The sequence below is a fragment of the Glycine soja genome, chromosome 4 (genome assembly GCF_004193775.1).
Source record: "Glycine soja cultivar W05 chromosome 4, ASM419377v2, whole genome shotgun sequence".
Lineage (NCBI taxonomy): Eukaryota > Viridiplantae > Streptophyta > Magnoliopsida > Fabales > Fabaceae > Glycine > Glycine soja.
In genome coordinates this window covers 46119931-46140104 of record NC_041005.1, presented here as the reverse complement: position 1 = coordinate 46140104, position 20174 = coordinate 46119931, and the positions used below count along the sequence as shown (strand labels likewise).

Sequence of the window (20174 nt, the reverse complement as noted above, 5' to 3'; positions counted from 1 at the left end):
TGTTCTTTGAGGCTAAAAATCTGGATTTTTGCAAATTAATCTTAAGACTTGGATTTTTGCCAATTTTATAGGGTTGAGTTAAGTCTAAATCCACTTTCTGACAACAAACAACCATGATAAGCACTAGAACGAAGAATAGTGTCTCCTTTCAGTTATCTAGCATTAACTAATTAAACCTAAGTTTTGTTAGGTTCATGAAGAATAAATCAAATATGTTTTCCTAGCATTGCCTCATTGGCCTTTCTCGTTCTCCTGATGCCAAGGCCATCCAGCTTCTTAGTTGGCCAAGTCACCCAATGACTATGGTTTGAGCCTTAAATAAATCTTCTAAATGCAATATCAAGAGTATCATAAATACCTTTAAGCAACCTCATATTTTGCATAGTATAAACAGTTATAGAATTTATTTATGACAAATTTAACAAGAGTAACTCTACTTGCCTTATTTAGAAGCTTTTATTTCCATCCTACAAGACAGACATTGACTTTATCAACAATGAAGGAGAAACGAGATTTCTTGACCCTACTAGCAACAAGAGGAAAACCAAGGTAGTTGTTAATATTTTGAGTACTTTGAAAGCCAAGAGTGCTAGTAATCTTGTCCACCTTTCTCCAGGGCATGTTCTTTGAGGCTAAAAATCTGGATTTTTGCAAATTAATCTCAAGACCTGAAGCCTTGCAAAAAACATTCAATATTCCATTGATAAGACGAGCTTGAGCACAAATTGCTACTGATAAAAGCAAATAGTTATTTGCAAAGAATGAGTGAGAGAAGGATGACCTTTTTTTTAACAACTTTAATAGGTTGTTAGTAAAAAAAAATCAAATAGGATAATTTTTCCATGCACATCACAAAAAGATATGGAGAAAGAGGGTCTCCTTGTCTAAGCCTCTTGTGATGGCTAACTCTTTTGAACTTCATTGTTCCATCTCAAGGATAAAGATGTAGAGGTAATGTAGTTCATATCAGGCAATAATTGAAGAGGAAAATCCAAAATCAAATAAAGTGAGGCGAAGAAAATCCCACTCAACTCTAGCATAGGCTCTCTCAAAATCATTTTTGAGCATAAGGTAGCTAGACTTACCTTTTTTTTTCTTTGCATACTGTGAACAATCTACTGGGAAATCAAAGCATTATCCTTATTAGCCCACACCTTGTCGCGAAAAGGACACCTTATTCTGCATATCACCACTATCACCGTTAGGTGTTTCGTTACCTAAGCTTGTTTTTTCTGTCGTGTTCATAGAGAACTCAAAAACCTGGGCACTCTTCACTCTCCTATGGATGGTGGCTTATATTTGTAATATGATTTGTCAATTGAAGCCTTCTATTTTCACAATACAACTATTAAAATGCAATTAGTAATGTGAGTTCATGTTGGGACTAGATATGTAATGGTCCTATTGGTATTGTTATAAGTTAATCGTCATTCTAGTGGAATCTCAATTCTTGGTGATAACTCAATTTACTTAAACATTGTTGTGATGATCCACTATTTCTTCCACCAAAGTCTTACTAGTAAATGCATGAAGTGAAATAAAGGCAATTGCTATTCTCACCTCCCACATGCTTTAATTTTTCCCCAAAATGCCCTTCCAACAAAAATATGTTTATGTTGTATAAAATATACAAGGGAACTATGTTTCCGTTGTAGTATATAGGGGAGCAAAAAAAATAAAAACATAAATATGTTTCTATTTTGTTACATAAACATATTTCCATTTTGATTTTTTTTTGCACAAGTATACCACAACAAAAATATGTTTCCGTTGTATATTTTAAACAATGAAAACATATTTCCATTTTTATTTTTTCGCAATCATATACTATAATGGAAATGCAATTCTATTTTTGTTTGTACTAAATACAAGACAAAATTGTGACTACATTGTGTCCCCAACACAACAAAATCATGATTTTGTTAAAAAGTTGTGTAAGAGGAAGGGAAAGAGAAAGGGTGTAGAGAATACCTCAAAAATAATTTTTCTAGATTACTTCCACCTAATACAAAAATAGTAATTTTGAAAGTGAATACCTCAACATCCAATAGCCTTTTCCCTTTTTTTTCTTCCCAAAACCTCAACACCAAAAGCCTTCACTCTCACATCTCTAAACACAAATGTGTTTCCTTTTCTTTCTTCCTTTCACCATGGGTAGCGTCACTGTCAATGCCACCACTTGCTCTTGACGTCCTCGAGCGGGTGCTTAAAGGTATGCCTTGTGTTACATCACTAACTGTTGACTTCTCGGTAGTTTACACATTATGACACTTCACACAACATCCTTGTTGGTCGAACCCTCCATCGGCCAAAATCCGCTATAGGTATCACTTTTTGAGATCATCCATTTTCAAGATCTCGACAATCAATTATGGTTACTTTCAGGATCAGTGACTGTCCCCACAAACCAACACAAAACTTTTCAGCATATTTTGTTCTCACACACGCTTTCTTGAAAACTTATAGAATGTCATTCATCCTATAATTACTCTAAATCAAGCACACTTAACTGTGAAGTTCTTAAGTGACGAGCTACCGAAAAGTAGATACATCTTGTTGGTATAGGTAGTACCAATTAATTTCTTTAAGTTTTTCTCAACTATTTAGTCTCATATCTGTACAACCTCTGGATCTCTCTCATTCCAATGTGATTCTTCTAGGTGTTACACCTTAGCCTTTGCATTAGCAATCATGGTAAAAAATAGTATACCGAGAAGAGAGTTGTTCAATATTGAGTTCGGGCTTGTGGACCTCAAAGTTGTAGTTGGAGGGGAGCACTGAGATGGCGACGTCCCCACAAACCAACACAGGATCGAGGGGAGCACCTAGGGTTTGTTTGGGTTTTCTTGGGAGAGGCAGGGATGCTAGGTGAGGGTATCTATGCCATATATTTTGGGGGTGCAAGAAGCAAAAAATGAGCTTCTGCAAGTAATTCCCTTCGTTGGTATATTCTTGGGCCTTAGCTATTTTGGTGGGCTTTTTACTGCTAATAGTGCCTAAATTTTCAAAGTGCCTATCATAATTACAGATGGTGCTAAGGGTAAAACATTTACTTGAGCTTGTCATCAAGACTTTCACATAGGTATATTATGAAGGGATTGATTGGCTAAGTAAATATTGACCATTATGAAGACATCTTTTTCATACGTTTTTGTTGAGAATTTGTGTCGGATAACCATTCTCCAATCTCTGTTCTAAGCACTGGTGCTAAATCTTTTAGGAGTGAAAGAGCTTTTCGTTTCCTTGTCGCTTGGAGTACTCACAATGATGTGGTTAAAAAAGCTTGGGATCCTAATGTGCATGATTTAGTGGCTAAATATAGGAGAACATAGAAAAGGATTCCATTGTTCTTAATTAATATATTTTTGGCAACATTTTCTTTTCTTCTAGAATGTGTTGATTAATTGGAAGACATGCTTTTAGGTATTCAGAAAGTATTATATATTAAAGTATGGTTCCAGTGCCTTTTTCTTGCAGTAGAAGTCCATGCAACAGGGTACGATAAATAAAATAAAATAAAAATTGATCCTTCTAGGGGTATAATATAATTTCAACCAAAGAAGAATGACTTTGATGTCAAATTTAATTTTCAAGGAAAGATGGGTGAAGCTTGACGATCACAATATAATATTTTTCCTCTCATTCACATAATAATTCTTCGTAAAAAAAAAAAAAGATTTGTAGCTTTTTCCTTAAAGAGAGTTTTGCATTTTAAGAAACTCATAGTTGAATCATGGAATGATAGATCATAAAGGAAGATATTGTTTTTTATAGCAACTTGAAATTTGAGAAGTTTTCTAAATATTATTTGCTGATTAATTAAAACGATATAACTTCTGATGTTAATGCGTGTGTGTAATTAAAAACTTATGAACATGCCATAAGCTAATTTTACACACTCTCCCAAATTAACATTTACACAAGTAGTAATGTCATGAGACAAGTTTAAATAAATTGTAAACAAGTTATTTCATAGACATACGAATTCTAACAAAACTCCCATAAAGAAAACGAATTCTAACAAATAAAATATAAGAAATATAATAATACTATAATTTATAATAAATTATAAATATTACTACAATATGTAGAAAACAAATGTTTTTCCTAAATTATAACTATTTACATATTTAAAACATACATAAACAATTGTACTTTGCTGATAATATTAATCAAATAAAGATAATTTGATAATAAAGTTTTGCTACTCGTTATCATATCAAGAAATTAATAAGTATAAGTTTTATTAAAAATATGACATATTTATAACATTATATATTATACCTTTAAGCTTTATATGATGTTTTACTTTTGATCCATAACTAATATTCTTAAAATAACAATTATCAATTTTGATATTATGATGAGGATGATCCATATTTGGCTAAGTACAAAAAATATTCTAAGAGATAAAGTCCGGATAATAATAATAATTAATTATAACTAAAAAAATATAACAATTGATAAAATTATTAGATGATTTAAACTTGTACTACCTAAATTCGACATACTGCCTATACGGAAGATCGATCTTGTAGAGACCTCTTCTCTAACTGACAAAAGACTCATCCATAGTAAAACACAAAAAAGTGAGAAAGTATATTTTTATCACCTAAAAAATTAAGATAAGAAAAGATCATATAAGATCAAGTGATAAAAAATCATGTTAAGATTAAATTATATCTTATCTTTTCTGTCAATATCAATGACATTTAAATAAGGAAACTAGCCCATGGACCTTGAGGAAAATTCTATAAAACAACTTCAATCTATCTTATTCTTGATACATGTTTCTTATCGTTATGTCTCTAATGTGAGGGTTAATTCGTTTTTACAAGTATCTACGCGTGAAAAGATTGAAGTCACAACCATCGTCGAACTAAACGGTAGGAACAAATCTAGTTCTTTTATTAATAATTGACTTATTTTTCTGTTAAAAATTGTTACGGTATAACTTTACAACAGATAAAAAGAGAGGAGGATAACATGAGATGTAATTAATAATGAGATGAAGAGGGACGGAGAAAAGTAAAATAATATTGAAAAAAATAAGATAATTTCACATAGCAAGAGGGAGAGCATCAGTGACCGTGCGATTAAGATGGACGTGATGAAATATGAGCCGTTGGATCTGTGATTGCCGAAGCGAAACGAGGCTTTAAGTAGAGAGAAGAAACAGCTATCTAATCTTTTTGGCTTCGCTGCATTTGGTGTCTCTCTCTCGCTCTTCGCTCTCGCTCAGAGTTAAGAAGGTAATTGAAGAAAGGTGTCGTTTTTAGGGTTTGAGGCACATTGCATTTGCGAGGTCACGCTATAAAAACCCAGGTTCTCAATTGGATTCTCCCTTAGGGTTTCGCACATTTTCTTTTTTCCTTCCATCTCGCATTCTCGAGATCTAGGGTTTATGCTTCCATTATTCTTTCAGCCTTTCATTTCCCTTTTCCGCAATTCTTTCATTTTTTGTGTGCGCGATTTCAAATAATGAGCGTGCCTTTGCTCACTTGGGTGTGTGCAAAATAGGGATTTTAAGGAATCTTGCATTCGATTAAGTGGTGATTGCTATTTCACCGTGAAAGCGGAAAAAAAGCCTTTCGTTTGTTTCGACATTTTCGGAAAGTAAGCGAATTGTGGAGGGCGAAACTGAAATCAGCCGATACGATAGGGTATGAGAGAAGTTCACCCGTCACTGGGTTTTATGATATTTTGCTTTAAAATTTGGAGGATAAGACTTGATTTGTGCTTCTTGGGATTGGGGTTTTTTCTGAGATTGTTGTGTGGGAGTAAAATCTGTTGTTGGAGTTGATATGTGCAGTTGTTGGGGTTTTTTCTTATGGCACCAACTGTACCTATAGAGTTTGCTGGACAAAAGGAATCCAGAAAGTACTCTCATTCACAGAATATGGGGAAATCTAGAAAATACTCCAAAGGTTATGCTACTGGCTTTGTTCCTGATTTTCGGCATGCTGTTGAGACTATGGGTGAATCAGAAGGGCTAGGTAGCTTGGGAAGGGTTGATACAGAACTGACAGCATTGGCAGATTCTTGTGCACCGAAAGGGAAACGCCCTGGCTTAAATGCAGGTGACGGTGGTTATGGTAGTTTTGATGTACCATTTCAACATTTCTCATTATCAGCGATGTCGGGTTTTGAGAGAAAGGATTTGAAAGTGAGGTTAACTTGGGAACTTGAACAAGTAAGGGAATTTCGGAAGAAAATTGATGGTATGAACTCAAATGTTGTTGGATTGTCTCTCTCCAGTGACATAATGAGCTGCAGTGCAGGGCAGAAGAGGCCTAAGCTGGAGAGCCAGCATAGGACAATGGAAGTATCAGTGCCACATGGTAAGAAAAGGCCCTTACCGGGACATACTGGTCCCAAGTTAAAGAAAAGTATGTCTGGGCATCTTGAATATGCAAAACCTGCTGCACCAGTGACTTCATATGCTACGTTGATGAAATTATGTGAGAATGTACTAAACCGATTGATGTCTCATCAGTTTGGTTGGGTTTTTAACACTCCAGTTGATGTTGTTAAATTGAACATTCCGGATTATTTTACTGTCATCAAGCATCCAATGGATTTGGGTACTGTGAAGAAGAGAATAACCTCTGGCGAATATTCAAATCCCATGGATTTTGCTGCTGATGTGCGGCTGACTTTCGAAAATGCAATGTTTTATAATCCAGCTGGCAATGATGTACACATCATGGCAGAGACCCTTAGTAAATTTTTTGAAACAAGGTGGAAGGCCATAGAGAAGAAAATTCCTGCTATTGATAGTGTCGCATCTGAGCCTTCAAGACCTACTCACGTGGAAACAGAAATTTCTGATCGAGTTCCTCCCACAAAAAAGAAGAAAATAACACCAAATGACACTAATGTCAAGCCAGAGCCTGTTAAAAGAATCATGACTGTAGAAGAGAAGCAAAAGTTGAGTCTAGAGTTGGAGACGATGATTGGAGAGCTGCCTGATAGCATTAGTGATTTCTTGAGGGAGCAAAGTTATAATGAAGGGCAAATCAATGATGATGAAATTGAGATTGACATTGATGCTCTTAGTGATGATACCTTATTCAAACTGCGGAAGCTTCTTGATGATTACATGCTGGAGAAGCAAAAATCCCTGGCAAAAGCTGGACAATGTGAAATGGAGGTCACTCTCTAATTTTTTTTTTGTGTTGTGTAACTAAATGACTAATACAATTGTCCAATTTATGTGATATTTTTGTGACACTCCTTCATGTCAAATTTGAGATAAATTTGATATTTTTAAGTATTTAATTGAATAGTTTATACGGAAATTTATATTAAAAGCATATGATACATCAACAAAAGGTAGATAAACTAATTTGTAAACTCCATCAAATTATACGATCTTGATCTGCCTTATGATAACGTTCAATCTTACAATTGAATTTATGAAATTTGACATTCAAAAAAGTTATTCCATGGAATGTGTTATGAGTCTTACACAGGATAAGTGGTTCCCTGATTATACAATGTGTGTGTCCTAAACTATTAATATGTGCATGTCTATGAATCATCTATGGTGTGTATCATTTTGACTGACATCTTTGCTTGCTTAATTTTTATGCAGCTTCTGAATGAATCAGGGTTCAGCAATTCATCAATGCAACCTCACAAGGGTATATTCTATTTCTTGTGCTAGTATGTTTGTTTGTATCCTTACTGTATAAATAATTGACACTAAGTGAGGCCCTTTATTTCTCACTGCAGATGCAGGCGAAGAACAGGTTGAGGAGGATGTTGACATTATTGGTGGGAATGATCCTCCTATTTCAAATTATCCTCCATTAGAGATTGAAAAAGATGTTACCAATAGAAACAGTAAATGCAGTAGCTTGAGCAGCTCTAGTAGTGAATCTGGCTCTTCATCCAGTGGTTCGTGTTAGTGCATACTTTTGACATTTTTTCACTTTTCAGGATGTTTTTCCTTCACTATTCTTATAAATTCAGTGGATACTGACAACTATGCTTGTTTGGCTCATGATTCTGGCAAAATTAATGACTTGAAAATGAATTATTTATGTTCAAATTTGTTATTCTTGTCTGACTCATGCGAATGACTAGTGCAATTGTGTCGCTGACAGATTCAGACTCAGGCAGTTCATCTGGTAGTGAGTTGGATATGGCTAAAACATCAGAACCTCTTAGTGCCACCAAGGTAATTGGGATACATATGGTAGATGTTGTGGTATTTTGACAAAATATTTTTTTTCTGGTTTGACCAGTATCTTTGTCTAAACAAAACTGTGTATTGCAGGAAAACGTAGGATTTGATTTGACTTCAGATCAAAACAAAGGGGATCCTGGTAATTCAGAAACTGGAAAGGGTGAGTACCAAAGTTTATGGCAGTAATCATGTGCATATTATGGTTTATTGCCATTACTTTTGATCAGGATGCCTCAGCCACTGTTGCTTTCTAGCTCATGATCTCTTTTTTATATAGATTCAACAAATGTGGGAGGCCAAGTTGAGCAGAGTTCCCAGAGTGGGCATGTTGCTACTGAGCCAGAAAGTCATCAAGACGGTAAGCTTGAAAAATTGAAGAAATCTGTCTGCTGTTTGTTTTGGGGGTATGATCTCACTGTTCATGCTGTAACATTTTAGGGGAGAGTGCTGCATCTAAGAGGCAAGTCTCTCCTGAAAAGCTCTACCGTGCAGCTTTGTTAAGGAGCCGTTTTGCTGACACCATACTTAAAGCTCAAGAGAAAGCCCTTGAAAAGGTTTGTTAAGGGGGTAATGTGTTGCAACTTTAATTTCCTGCATTAATAGAACAGGTCTATTGGGTTAAACTCTGATGTTTGAAAAACATAAGAAATTGAAGTGTTTAGTATTTTTGCCTCTTCCTCCCACCTATAGAGCAGATCTGTGACTGCTAAGGTATCACCAAATCTAGTAATTACCAATTTACCATCATTGCTGTCTTTCATGAAAACTTTCCCAACATCATTGCAATTTTTTTTAATAAAAAAATCTGGTTTTTTAACTACGTCTTGACCTCAGGATGAAAAGCGAGATCCTGAAAAACTTAGGATTGAGCGAGAAGATCTTGAAAGACGGCAGAAAGAAGGTGAGTTTGTTATTTTAAATCTTGTAAATTTTAATTTTTGTTCTGTAAAGTCAAAAGTCCTTCTGTTATAAAATACTGCTTCAGGTTTTCAAGATTCAACTGATATTTATAATTTTGTTTATGGTGAATTAGAGAAAGCTCGGTTGCAAGCGGAGGCAAAGGCTGCAGAAGAGGCTCAGAGGAAAGCTGAAGCAGAAGCTGCAGCTGAAGCCAAAAGGAAAAGGGAACTGGAAAGAGAAGCAGCCCGCCAGGCTTTGCAAAAGGTAACATAAAAAGGAAAGTATGTTAGGATGCAAAGTCAGCTCCTTTGTATGCTTCACTGAGTGGTTATGTGTGCAGATGGAGAAAACTGTTGATATCAATGAGAACAGTCATTTTTTGGAAGATCTAGAGATGCTTAGTGCTGTACATGATGAACATCTGCCAAGTTTCAAAGAGGAGACAAGCGCAGATCAACCTCAAGATGGATTGGGTGGGATCAAGCTACAGGGAAATCCCTTAGAACAGCTAGGGTTGTACATGAAGGAGGAGGAGGAGGAGGAGGAAGAGGAGGAGCCACCTCTGAGTGGTGCTGCAGGACCATCAAATGATGTGGAAGAAGGAGAGATTGATTGATTTGTTCCCCTTGATTGTTCCATTATTTTGAACAGATATATAAACGGGGTATTTCTTGGGAACAGTTGCTGGACTTAGGGATGCTGCTTTTTTGTGGCTATGGGGAACAGTTGATGAACAAATAATTACTATTTGTATGTCTGATGCTGGTTCACGACGGGATAGCAAACTTATAGCAAACGAGTGAAGATTGGATTTGGTTTTGGTTCTGGTTCTTTCTGATTAATTTTGGTTTTAACTTGGGAAATGGTTTCTGAGAATGTGGATAGAAAGCTCGTAGCCCCCATTTATTGAAGGGCTTTGGTATCTTGGATGGAAAGTTTGTATCAATCAGAATATGTCCAATTTTGCTTGTAAAGAGGAACTCATTTGTAACGAGTTCTATGTCTCTGACCTCAAGTAGTTGGCGTCTCTGACAATGTAAAATATTTTAGAGCCAGGGTAAAAATTAATTCTTTCTATTTATTTTTTCCTTGAAGTGCCTTCTGACTGAGTCTAGTGGTGCGAAGAATCCTTTTATTAGTTATTTTCCTAATCGGTGCAAGTGGCTAGGCAGGTTTTGGGACGAGTTTAATCGTCTCAAAAGATGTGAGCAGGCGGATAATTTGTCTGGTTTTATTGAGTTGCAAGATAGAAGTTGCACATGATTAAAATGTGAGTGAATAGTCATTTTAGTCCTAAAAGATTAGGGATTGGTTATTTCAGTTTTAAGAAGACCCAAATGCAAACCAGGTCTTTCTTTGTTGCTGTCAAACCCCTAGGCCGAAAAGCCTAATCTTTTGCTCATTAGTCCTAAAAGATTAGGGATTAGTTGTCTTGCGTTTAATGATGTGTCGTGATTCATGTGTGTAAGTTTGGCTGTTGGGTTTGAGACAGATATTTAGTGGAGGTATGATTTCTAACATGAAATGTGGTAAAACAAAGGGTGGTGGTTGATTTGGTTTTGGGAAAAGGGAAATGATTTTTCATGAACAACCGACAGCATTTTCACGCTACCATGTGCATTTAACGTGATATTTATAACAATTAACATGCTATACGTATTCTATTTAGTGTTAAGTCGTGATTATTAACTAAAGACCCGAATGATGGATCAAAGCTTCAAAGGTTATACAAATGTTTGCACGTATACCACGTGATAATTTTATAATATCAATCGACACAATTTGAAACTTTTTACTACAGTTTCATTTTAATATTTTGCTTAAACCGTAAAGTTTAAAATTGCATGGTTGAGCATTTTCACAGAATGTCTTTTCTTGATTATCATTTCCCGAAAACCTAAATGTTATCAGTCAACCACGGTTTATTTTGTTTTTTCTTTTAAAGTAGCATGCATATGACAATTTTCGTAAAATATACAAATAAATTAGATTGCCGTTGTGAACAATTTGTACACTGCCAAAATTTATGCACATTTCTCAGCCTAACTGTACATTTTACTTTAGCTGCACAATGATGCATTATAGCATCAATCCTCAAACATGCCCCCACTTGATATTGTAGAAGACTCGGTCCCATTAACATGAGGCTGTTCTGAGAAATTACTACCGAAACTGCTCAGAATACTGAAGTCAAAATCATCGTCATCGTTGTCATCCTCATCTTCATCAGCATGGCCTTGCCTTGTATCTTCATCGTTTTCTTGCTCCTTAGACTGGGCTTCACTTTCCATCTGTTGCTTGATGCAATCTTCATAAGACATTTCGTACCAAACATTGCCCTTGCCCACAATTTTTTTGTTATGGATATCTGTCATCCGCTCTTGCATGCTCTTCTCTGAATTCTTGGGCTCCCCCCAGTAGTCATAACGATACAGAGGACTTGTAGGATCATATTGGTCTTTACCAAAAAAGCTAGCATCCATATATCTTCCTGGCTCTTCCAATGGCAGACCAAGAACTTTGCGACTGGAAAAGGGGGAGAAATAATAGGTGAAACTTAATGCATCATAACAAGGAATTAGGTTTATGATTATTAACATTAACATAATAGTACCAGCTGATGTCTCTAATCAATGTTTCTCTTTCCTCAAATGATCTACGCCAATGCATGTAGTCATACTCATCCATCTCAACATTGCGCCTCAGTTTGGTAATTTTGTATTTCTCACCTCTGTCCTCTGCTTCTGTCCTTAGTTTAAGATGGAGCTGCACACCAAAAAGTTAACATCTCATATTTCAAAAAGAGGAAAGCTACACCATCTATCTCAAACTGAATATATTGAATAACATGTCAAAGAACTCTTGAACAATTTGAGAAAATATCAATAATAAATACTATGAATATTCACATGGTAAAATTATTTTTCACAGATTAAACTATGATCTTGCTAATCAAAAGGTTAAATCGAATAAATTTATAGTCATATCCTTAAGTTCACATTTTGGTCAACAGACATTACAAGAGCAGAGCACTAAGCAAATCTGACATTAGAATTGCAAGGAAAAGATGCAAACCCATATGGGAAGTAGAATATTTTGATAAATCACAGAATGTAATATGCATTACCAGCAATAACAGAGAAAGGCTTTAGCAAAAAAGGAAAGCTGACCTCACGCTCAGCAAGTGCAGCCTCTAAGTCAAGCTCTTTGACACTTGTTTTCTGCCGAAGTGTTAAAAAAACAAGATCGTTAAACAAGTCAGCAACCATATGAATGCAATTTCATAATATTACTCACCAGAGTAGTTTGTGGTAGCATAGTATTCTTATATTGAACTTTTGTATATTCAACAGCATTTTGTTCATCAAAATCTTCTTCATCAACCAAATCTGACAGCTTTTTGCCTTCATATTTATCAGGATTAATTGCCATATCATCTAAAATCATTTGCTCAGCTACATTAATTTGCCACAACTGCAAAATAAAGGCAGTAACTCACTGAGGTTCATGCCAAAAGTCTAGAAGTTGGGGGATGATGGATTTCAACTGGACCTCTTTGCAATTTGACTTGTTCTTAAATTAGTGATCCCTCCTTGGCTTAATGCTTTCATGATTTGACCAACCATGAATTGATTTCAGATTTAATTATACAATAGGAAAATTGGTAGTTCGGTTACATTAAGAGTCCCTCACAATATATCAAGGAATTGAACTTACTTAATTGAGTGATTTTGATCATTAGTTTGAATTAAGTCTTGCTGGAGAGCAATGAGGTGTGTGAAATCAAACCTTAACGAATTTTTCTTATCAAATCCCCATTCCACTTTTTTGCTTTGTGATTTCAGCTTCTACAGAAACTAAAAGATTCACTGACTTCAGTTACTTGTGAACTCCCTTCAATTCAAACATTAAGTCCAAATAATTAAAAAAACTTGTGGATTGGTACTTGAATCTCAATCCCTAGGGATGATACTGATAAGCACCTAAACACTTGGGGAACCCTCCCTTAAAAGCTAGCTGTTAAGGAGAGAGAACCAAACACTTAAATATTCCATCGAGCATCCCATACTACTCAACGTGGGACTTAGGCACTCCATAATACCCAAGTCCCTATCCTAGCACTGCCCTTGAGAGCTGACGTCTCAAGGGCTCATTCTATGGCACTTCACTCAACTTTCTCATTGGTCAAAGCCTTCCACCGATCAGAACTCTCCACAGGTAGCCCTTTCTGAGACATCAACAGCCAACTCTGGTACCAATTGATAAGCACCTAAGCACTTGGGAACCCTCCCTTAAAAGCAAGTTGTTAGGGAGGGGGGGGGACCAAATACTTAAATACTCCACTGAGCATCCCATGCTACTTGATGTGGGACTTAAGCACCCTATAATACCCAAGTCCCTATCAAATACTTATTTCATTTGCAATTTATTACTTGTGTCAACCGGGTACACTAGTTGATTTAGCAAATACCACTCAAAGCAAGTGCCATTAACTTTGAAAGTTCAGATTATATTTTGCGTTGAGGGATTTTATGTGATTATGTATCAGAAGCACATATCTGTACTTTATTAGCAGACAGTAATTTTATTATGTCAAGACCATTGCTTATGCAGGATTCAACTGAACATCCACCTATTCAAGTACTTAGGCAAAAACTATGAGTGGATATGAAACAAGTAGAAGGTTTTGCTTGGCTTCACATTTATGCAGGTTTGAATAGGATCTTGTATTGGTTCCTTGAACAAATTAAAAATGAGGGTCAAGTGCAACCAGGTTATAAACTAAAAACAAACCCATGCACACACAAGGGATTTGGAACTACTGTGTGCTTATAGACAAATGAATTCCAAAAGAGAAAGTTGTCAAGACCTGGACCTACCATTGATGTGTAAAGACAGATATATTCTTAATGGGATAAAATTTGAAGTTAAACAGAAGCTTGCAATGCAGGAGTTAAACAGTCCACCACAAATGTTCCTTGAAACTACTTTAAAGAGATGAATTTGTTATGAGAAAATACCTTCTCGACATATGGATGATTAGACAATAGGGGTTCTTCCTCTGGCCTGTCTCCTGGATCTTTCCTAGGAACAGGAGGTCTTCCACAGTCACGCTGTAAACTTAAAAATTTCAAATCAAATGAATAACTATCATAATAATATTATTTTAAAAAAAAACCAAATTTTGACAGGTTCAAAACATGCACCCAGGGAGGGGGTTGAACCTCAATAAATCTCTAATATTTTTCATTGAAAAGGAACTAATAAACGCAGAATATCTGATGCAGCAAGATTGGGGTGGTTTGGCATAACAAAGGGAAAGGTGCAAACCCGTATTTCATCTTCATTAGTATCTTCATCACGATGAAATATTGGTGCGAAGTCAAATTTGTTAAAGCTGAAGCATGAAAATGAAAATAAAATATTAAACTTACGGCTTCAATGTGATCAAATTAATAAAGATTAAACTATGTACTAACTAAGAATGAATTAAAAATATTAAGTTCACTGCTTCAATGTGATCAAATTAATAAAGATTAAACTATGTACTAAGAATGAATTACAGAAAGTTGAATGTAAAAAACACATAAATAATCATACATTAGATGATCTATATTTGGATCGACAAGACGAAGTTCGATAGGAAAGCGGAAGCGATAAGGATCTCGCTTTGCCTGCAAAACAAAATATAAATAAGTGAACAGATGGTAAAGGAATTAAGGAAATCCATTTATGTCTAAACACAGAAATCATGGAAACTAACACTAGTGATTAAAATCCATTTGATATTCAAATTTGGTCAGGAAGGAATTTATGGATACAGAATCAGTCATATAGCCTTGTCTATCTTACTTACATTGCCTGTGAAAAGATGCAGAAAAATTGAACATATGAATATAGAAGGAAAGAAAATCTCAGTCCAGTGGCAAGATTAAATCATAATATCAAGCCAATATTTAGTGACAACTTATGGGAAATTCTCAACCACTGACTGAAACACTCACCGTAATTTCAACAATGACGTGCATACCCACTTTTATGTGATGGCGAAGCCAATACCAATCATTGTTCTTAATAGGAACCCACCTAGAACATAACATGGTAGATGAATCTTCCAGAAGAACATTTGCATAAAAATATAAACATCAAATAGTAACACTGAACAAGATAAATATGCTACAAAAGCAAAACATCACATCAAAGTTACTGGTGATAACAAACTGAGAGCGCAGGTAATAGAGGTACAGGAAATGGAAGAAAATATGTACAGACTCAGGTTGAATAAAGAGAAAACATTAGTTTTTAAAGATTTACTAAAATGGATTGTTTAAAACTATAAACAGAATACAGTTGACATGTCTTCAATAACCAGCAGGTAGTGAATACTTCTCTCTCATATTTAAACTACACATCCTTTTTCTATACCAAAAGAATGGATCCAAAATTGAAAGATTTAGGTAGTCTCAAGATATGTCTTTTAATACTTGTTCCTGTCCCTGGCTACCTATGTCAATAGAGCATTTCAGTGCTACAAATGCTTACGAAGTCTAGTAGTTTTTTTGGTTTCCTGCGAGATTGATTATGTATGCATTAAAAAACCTCACATTCTAAAAGTGTAGCTACTCAATTAGCAAGATTATGATAGTGGAAGTAACTTGTTATCATCTGAGAAGTACAGCATTCCAAAAAATAAGGAAATTAACACTATACAGAAAAGATTCAAAGAACACTAAAAGGTATTGATAGCTACCCATCATGTACACCGCCAATGTCAACAAATGCCCCTTGATAGAGATGCAACATTGTCACCTTCCCTACACAAATCTGCATAGAAAAATGTCCCAAGTTATTAATATATATGAAATTCTCTTTCAGGTACTTAAAAAAAACTTGAATCTCCATTTCCACACTTTTATTATGAACTATGATACATAGATAATAGAAAAAGTATGTTCAAACTTCGAATTATATGTAATCGTGGAGATGAAACCAAGCCAAACAAAAATAGAATTATCATTATCTATTGGATTACAAACACAATTATCCAAATATGGCCATCACTGAGCTTAAGAAAAAAATCAAAGACATGATGTTAACACTTGTAGAAATCTCAGATAGATCAAAAGAAAAGTTTTTACTTTCTAAACATCAGAACAGCATGATTCAAAATGAATAAGATGAGCTCAACTGCTTACTTGGCCAGGATAATAGAACGGAAGCTCATACTGCATAAAACATTAAAAAAATCAGTAAGCACTGAAACCACATTTTATTAAGCCTCAAACACACTAAAAGGAAAGAACAATCATCCCACCATGCCCTCCTTGTAGTCCTTCCCTCTTTTCCTTCTACCAGGGTAGTAATCTTGGTCTTGCTGTCACAATCACATTCACATCAACATAAACCACATTCAAAAGAAGAAATAAAGCAAAAACTTGAGAATTTATTATTTTGAGAAAACACTTGCTATTTTTTTTAATTACAAAAAATGTTTCTCATAACAATAAGGCAAACTGTTCAGATTTAGCTCCTCTAAAATAAGGAAGTGCAACTTAGAGATTTACAATAGCGGAGAATTATGCTAAAATCAAATATGTATAATTCTTTTGCATGAACCCAGGGTATTCTCTAACTGAGAGTCAGATACTAATATCTTGAGATACTGAAATTTATTAACGAGGTTGACTTCTCTTAAGAGATGTACTTCCATACACAGACCTATAGATTGATACCTGCTACATAATTAAGAGACATGGCTACCAGTCAACCATACCACACCATGTTGGTGTGTATATATATATATATATATATATATATATATAGCTCTAAAGCTAATTAGAATCTCAACCATGATTTCTAAGTAATGGTTATAATTGAACTTTATCTCGTGAGTTCTGAACTCCACTCCATCCTCACTTTAAAGGAGCCAAACCCAACATTTTGTCCTAATAATTAAAACAAAATTCAAAAAAAAGAAACAAGAAAATGTTTTCTCAATCCAATCCAAACAGCAACCAAAAAGTTCAGTTCAGCATTGGTGTGATGTAAAATCAAAACCTTATAAGACTCCACTTCCAACCTATCCTTGTTAGCCTCCACCCACTCCTTATACTGCTTGAGAAACACCTTATACCTATCCAAGCCCGCGTCATCAGTGTCAGTCCTCACTCCACTCTCCACCTCCTCCAGCCTCACCCTCCTCGCCTGCATCCTGTGCGCCTCGCGGATGAACGCGAGCTCCTCCCGGTCCACGCACCACCCGCGGGGCGGCCAGTCGCGCGGCGCCACGAGGCGCACCACCAGCGGCCCCGCCCACGTCGTCACGAGAGGGTCCGGAATCTCGCCCTTGATCTCGAACTGCTTCGCGTAGAACTCTTCTTCGGTGAGTCCCATTTCCTCTCTTTTCTTCTTGCGGTAGTTAGGGTTTAGCATTTTGAAGGCTTCGATGGCTTCCGGGGAGCGGAGGGGAACCTCCTCGCCTTCGTTGAGGCTCTTGCGGGCGAAATCGGCCTCCGGAGTGAGGATTTCCTCCCAGGGGGCCCACCCGCGCTCAATCCAGTTGCGGCGGCGGGCTTCGTCCTCGGTTTCTTTGTCCTTGGGGCCGAAGTTCTCGAGGAAGGTCTCATCCACCGGGAACTCGTCGGAGCTGAAGGATTTGGAGATGGTGAGGGGGCGGCGGTGGCGGTGGTGGAGGAATGGCTGAAGACGGTGGTGGAGACGCTGAGGGGAAGGGTTTAGGGGTTTAGGGAAAGTGAAGAGATAAGAGGTTTGCAGGACTTGCATGGCTGGATAGTGGAATGACGCACCTGCTTTGGAACGGAACTTTGTTTCTTCTTTCTTTGCTTTTGTTGAGATTGAGCAGATAAAATTTTTGTATTTTTTGACATTAGTATTTTTCTTCTTCTTCTTCTTATTTTTTATTGTTAAATGACTTTTTATAAATCTATACATTAAGGACTAATTTTTTTTAAAAAAAATATAAAAGCCGAAATGCAATAAAAGTTAAATTAAAAAATTTAAAATACTAATTTTGCTTAAATTTAGGTATAATCATCCATCAAAAAAATCTTTTGAATAAACTTTTTCTTTTGTTGAGTTTTGTTGAATTAGGAGTTAAATAAAGAGAGAGTAAAAGTAAGAAAATAAACTTTTTTTTGGTAATATTAGGAATAAAATCAAAGATATTGTAATTTCATGTATTAATTTGGTGTATTACTTTAATTTTAAGAAGATTCACAATTTTCGGAAATGAACCAACTCAAGAATACTTAAGTGACATCAAAACTATCACAAGGTTTAAAGATTCCTAATTTATTTATTTATTTCTTTTTGTGAATCAAAGTTTAGAAGAGAGAAAGTTATATTCTAATAAACTCTTTCCAGTACATATTTTTATTATTGATTAAAAATTATAAATTATAAATAAAACTCATTAAAAAAAAAGGTAAGATTCCTATAATTTTATAATTTTTAATAAATTTCAACTAATAATAAAAAAAGTGTTTCTAATATTCATTTAACTAACAATACTTACATATGATTTACCACAAAAGACTGCCACATGCACGACTGAAGCCAATATTTTGTTTTTCCTACATATGAATTCAATACTCTAACTGTGAAAAAGTTATTAATAGTTAATCTATAAATGTCTCTTAAAAAACAGTTAATCGATAAATCTGTTTATGACTTTTTGTACCCTAAAAATGATGTAACAGAAAATCTATAAATGTGTTTATAATAAGCGAAGAATAGACCAGTTTGAAGTAACTTTAACGAGTAAGTTAATTCCACAATCTAAGCTCACAAATAGGCATATTCGCATATCTAATTTAAATTTTCTTCTAACAGCAAACTTTGGTATAATCAACACTCAGATAATATCAAGTCCTGGTGATTCGGAAATAGAATTATCTACACCAGAGAAAAAGAATTACTTTTTTGTGTCTCTATATGATTTTTTTATTTTGAAATTATATTTTATATGCAGTTAAACCATCTTCAATGTTATTATTTATGAGAGTTGTTTCAAGTTAATTAATATTGCTTAACAAAAATTATTATTGTAAGTCAAAACCAAATATGATGTTAGTTCTTTATAGGGCATTACTGACTCTTTAATTAGGGGCATAGTCTACTGCAGGCTGTCTAGGAACAAATTGATTTTTGAAGATTATTAGTTTTCTGTAATAGAGTTTATTAGCAAGATTAAGTTTCTTATGTATAGACAAGCGCACCTGTTACATTTGTTTTAGCATATAGGTCTTCTTGTATTAGGGAGACTTTTGATTTTCTTTAATTCTTGTATTAGGGAGACTTTTGATTTTCTTTAACTGCGGGTATGCCCCATTTATTATTGTATCATTTTGGGTTTAATATAATTTACATTTTTCCCAAAAAGAATAAAAACTTTCAAGTCTGAAATGGAGTGCAGGACTCACCCAAAAAACTTTAAACAACTCAATAAGGCCCGTTTGGGTGATTGTGAGTTACCAATTTTCAGTTTTAAAATATTATTTTTAATCCAAAATCTCTTCGAATAATTTTATTGTGAGTTTACGTTTTACTAATTTTTAAAACACTTTTTAACATATTTACAAAACAATAAAAATAGGTTTTAGGATTTGGGAGGTGAGTTTTAAGCTAGTGGCCTCTCTCGTTTCTGACTGTTGCCGTTTGCCGCCCGCCACCGCCATCATTATCGGTCGCCCGCGAGTCCCTCTTCCTCCCTGGGACTGAGTGATTTATTCTGCTTGAAAAGTGTAAAGAATGCACTTCAGGACCCCTACAATTATTTGCAATCTTTGAATTTCAATAACAATACAGAAGGATATATATGCAAGTTTATTGGGGTTGAGTGTTGAGTGTTAGCACCCTGATGAGAACAACGTCTTGAATCTCAAACTGTCCAACATGGAACTCAAGGGCCAGTTCCCTCTTAACAAGGTCTTGAGTGTCATTATTTTTTTAGTTTTAAGAAAAAAAATTGTAGTAAACTTATTATTTTTAATTATTTTTTATATTACATAATTTCATAATCAAACACGATAAAATAAAATAGTAAATTTATTTTATCTAT

General features: G+C 35.1%; 2 protein-coding genes across 2 annotated transcripts; one reads left to right on the top strand and one right to left on the bottom strand.

Annotated features, from left to right (window-relative positions):
- Positions 1–5178: 5178 nt before the first annotated feature.
- LOC114409926 (transcription factor GTE10-like) lies at positions 5179–10188 on the top strand. Its single transcript, XM_028373598.1, has 10 exons — positions 5179–7153; positions 7598–7646; positions 7738–7902; positions 8112–8185; positions 8285–8354; positions 8472–8552; positions 8633–8748; positions 9029–9095; positions 9228–9358; positions 9435–10188. Exons 1-10 carry the CDS (start codon positions 5831–5833, stop codon positions 9708–9710), a joined length of 2352 nt encoding a protein of 783 aa, XP_028229399.1. The 5' UTR covers positions 5179–5830; the 3' UTR covers positions 9711–10188.
- Positions 10189–10998: 810 nt separating this feature from the next.
- On the bottom strand, positions 10999–17955 carry LOC114409927 (protein PLASTID TRANSCRIPTIONALLY ACTIVE 10-like). The gene is made up of 12 exons (XM_028373599.1): positions 17153–17955; positions 16410–16469; positions 16291–16320; positions 15846–15919; positions 15100–15181; positions 14696–14769; positions 14426–14492; positions 14116–14208; positions 12392–12568; positions 12265–12315; positions 11709–11860; positions 10999–11620 (listed from the first exon to the last, which is right to left on the bottom strand). Exons 1-12 carry the CDS (start codon positions 17876–17878, stop codon positions 11182–11184), a joined length of 2025 nt encoding a protein of 674 aa, XP_028229400.1. The 5' UTR covers positions 17879–17955; the 3' UTR covers positions 10999–11181.
- Positions 17956–20174: the final 2219 nt, after the last annotated feature.

What these genes read in the sequence shown, in the direction of transcription:
- LOC114409926 (XM_028373598.1), top strand. Translation starts at nt 5,831, where the DNA reads ATGGCACCAACTGTACCTATAGAGTTTGCTGGACAAAAGGAATCCAGA. An exon ending in CTGGACAATGTGAAATGGAG is followed by an intron (nt 7,154 to 7,597) that starts GTCACTCTCTAA and finishes ATTTTTATGCAG; the next exon opens with CTTCTGAATGAATCAGGGTT. An exon ending in AACCTCTTAGTGCCACCAAG is followed by an intron (nt 8,186 to 8,284) that starts GTAATTGGGATA and finishes TGTGTATTGCAG; the next exon opens with GAAAACGTAGGATTTGATTT.
- LOC114409927 (XM_028373599.1), bottom strand. Translation starts at nt 17,878, where the DNA reads ATGCAAGTCCTGCAAACCTCTTATCTCTTCACTTTCCCTAAACCCCTA. An exon ending in TGCTACCACAAACTACTCTG is followed by an intron (nt 12,316 to 12,391) that starts GTGAGTAATATT and finishes ACACTTCGGCAG; the next exon opens with AAAACAAGTGTCAAAGAGCT. An exon ending in CTGCACTTGCTGAGCGTGAG is followed by an intron (nt 11,861 to 12,264) that starts GTCAGCTTTCCT and finishes TTTGGTGTGCAG; the next exon opens with CTCCATCTTAAACTAAGGAC.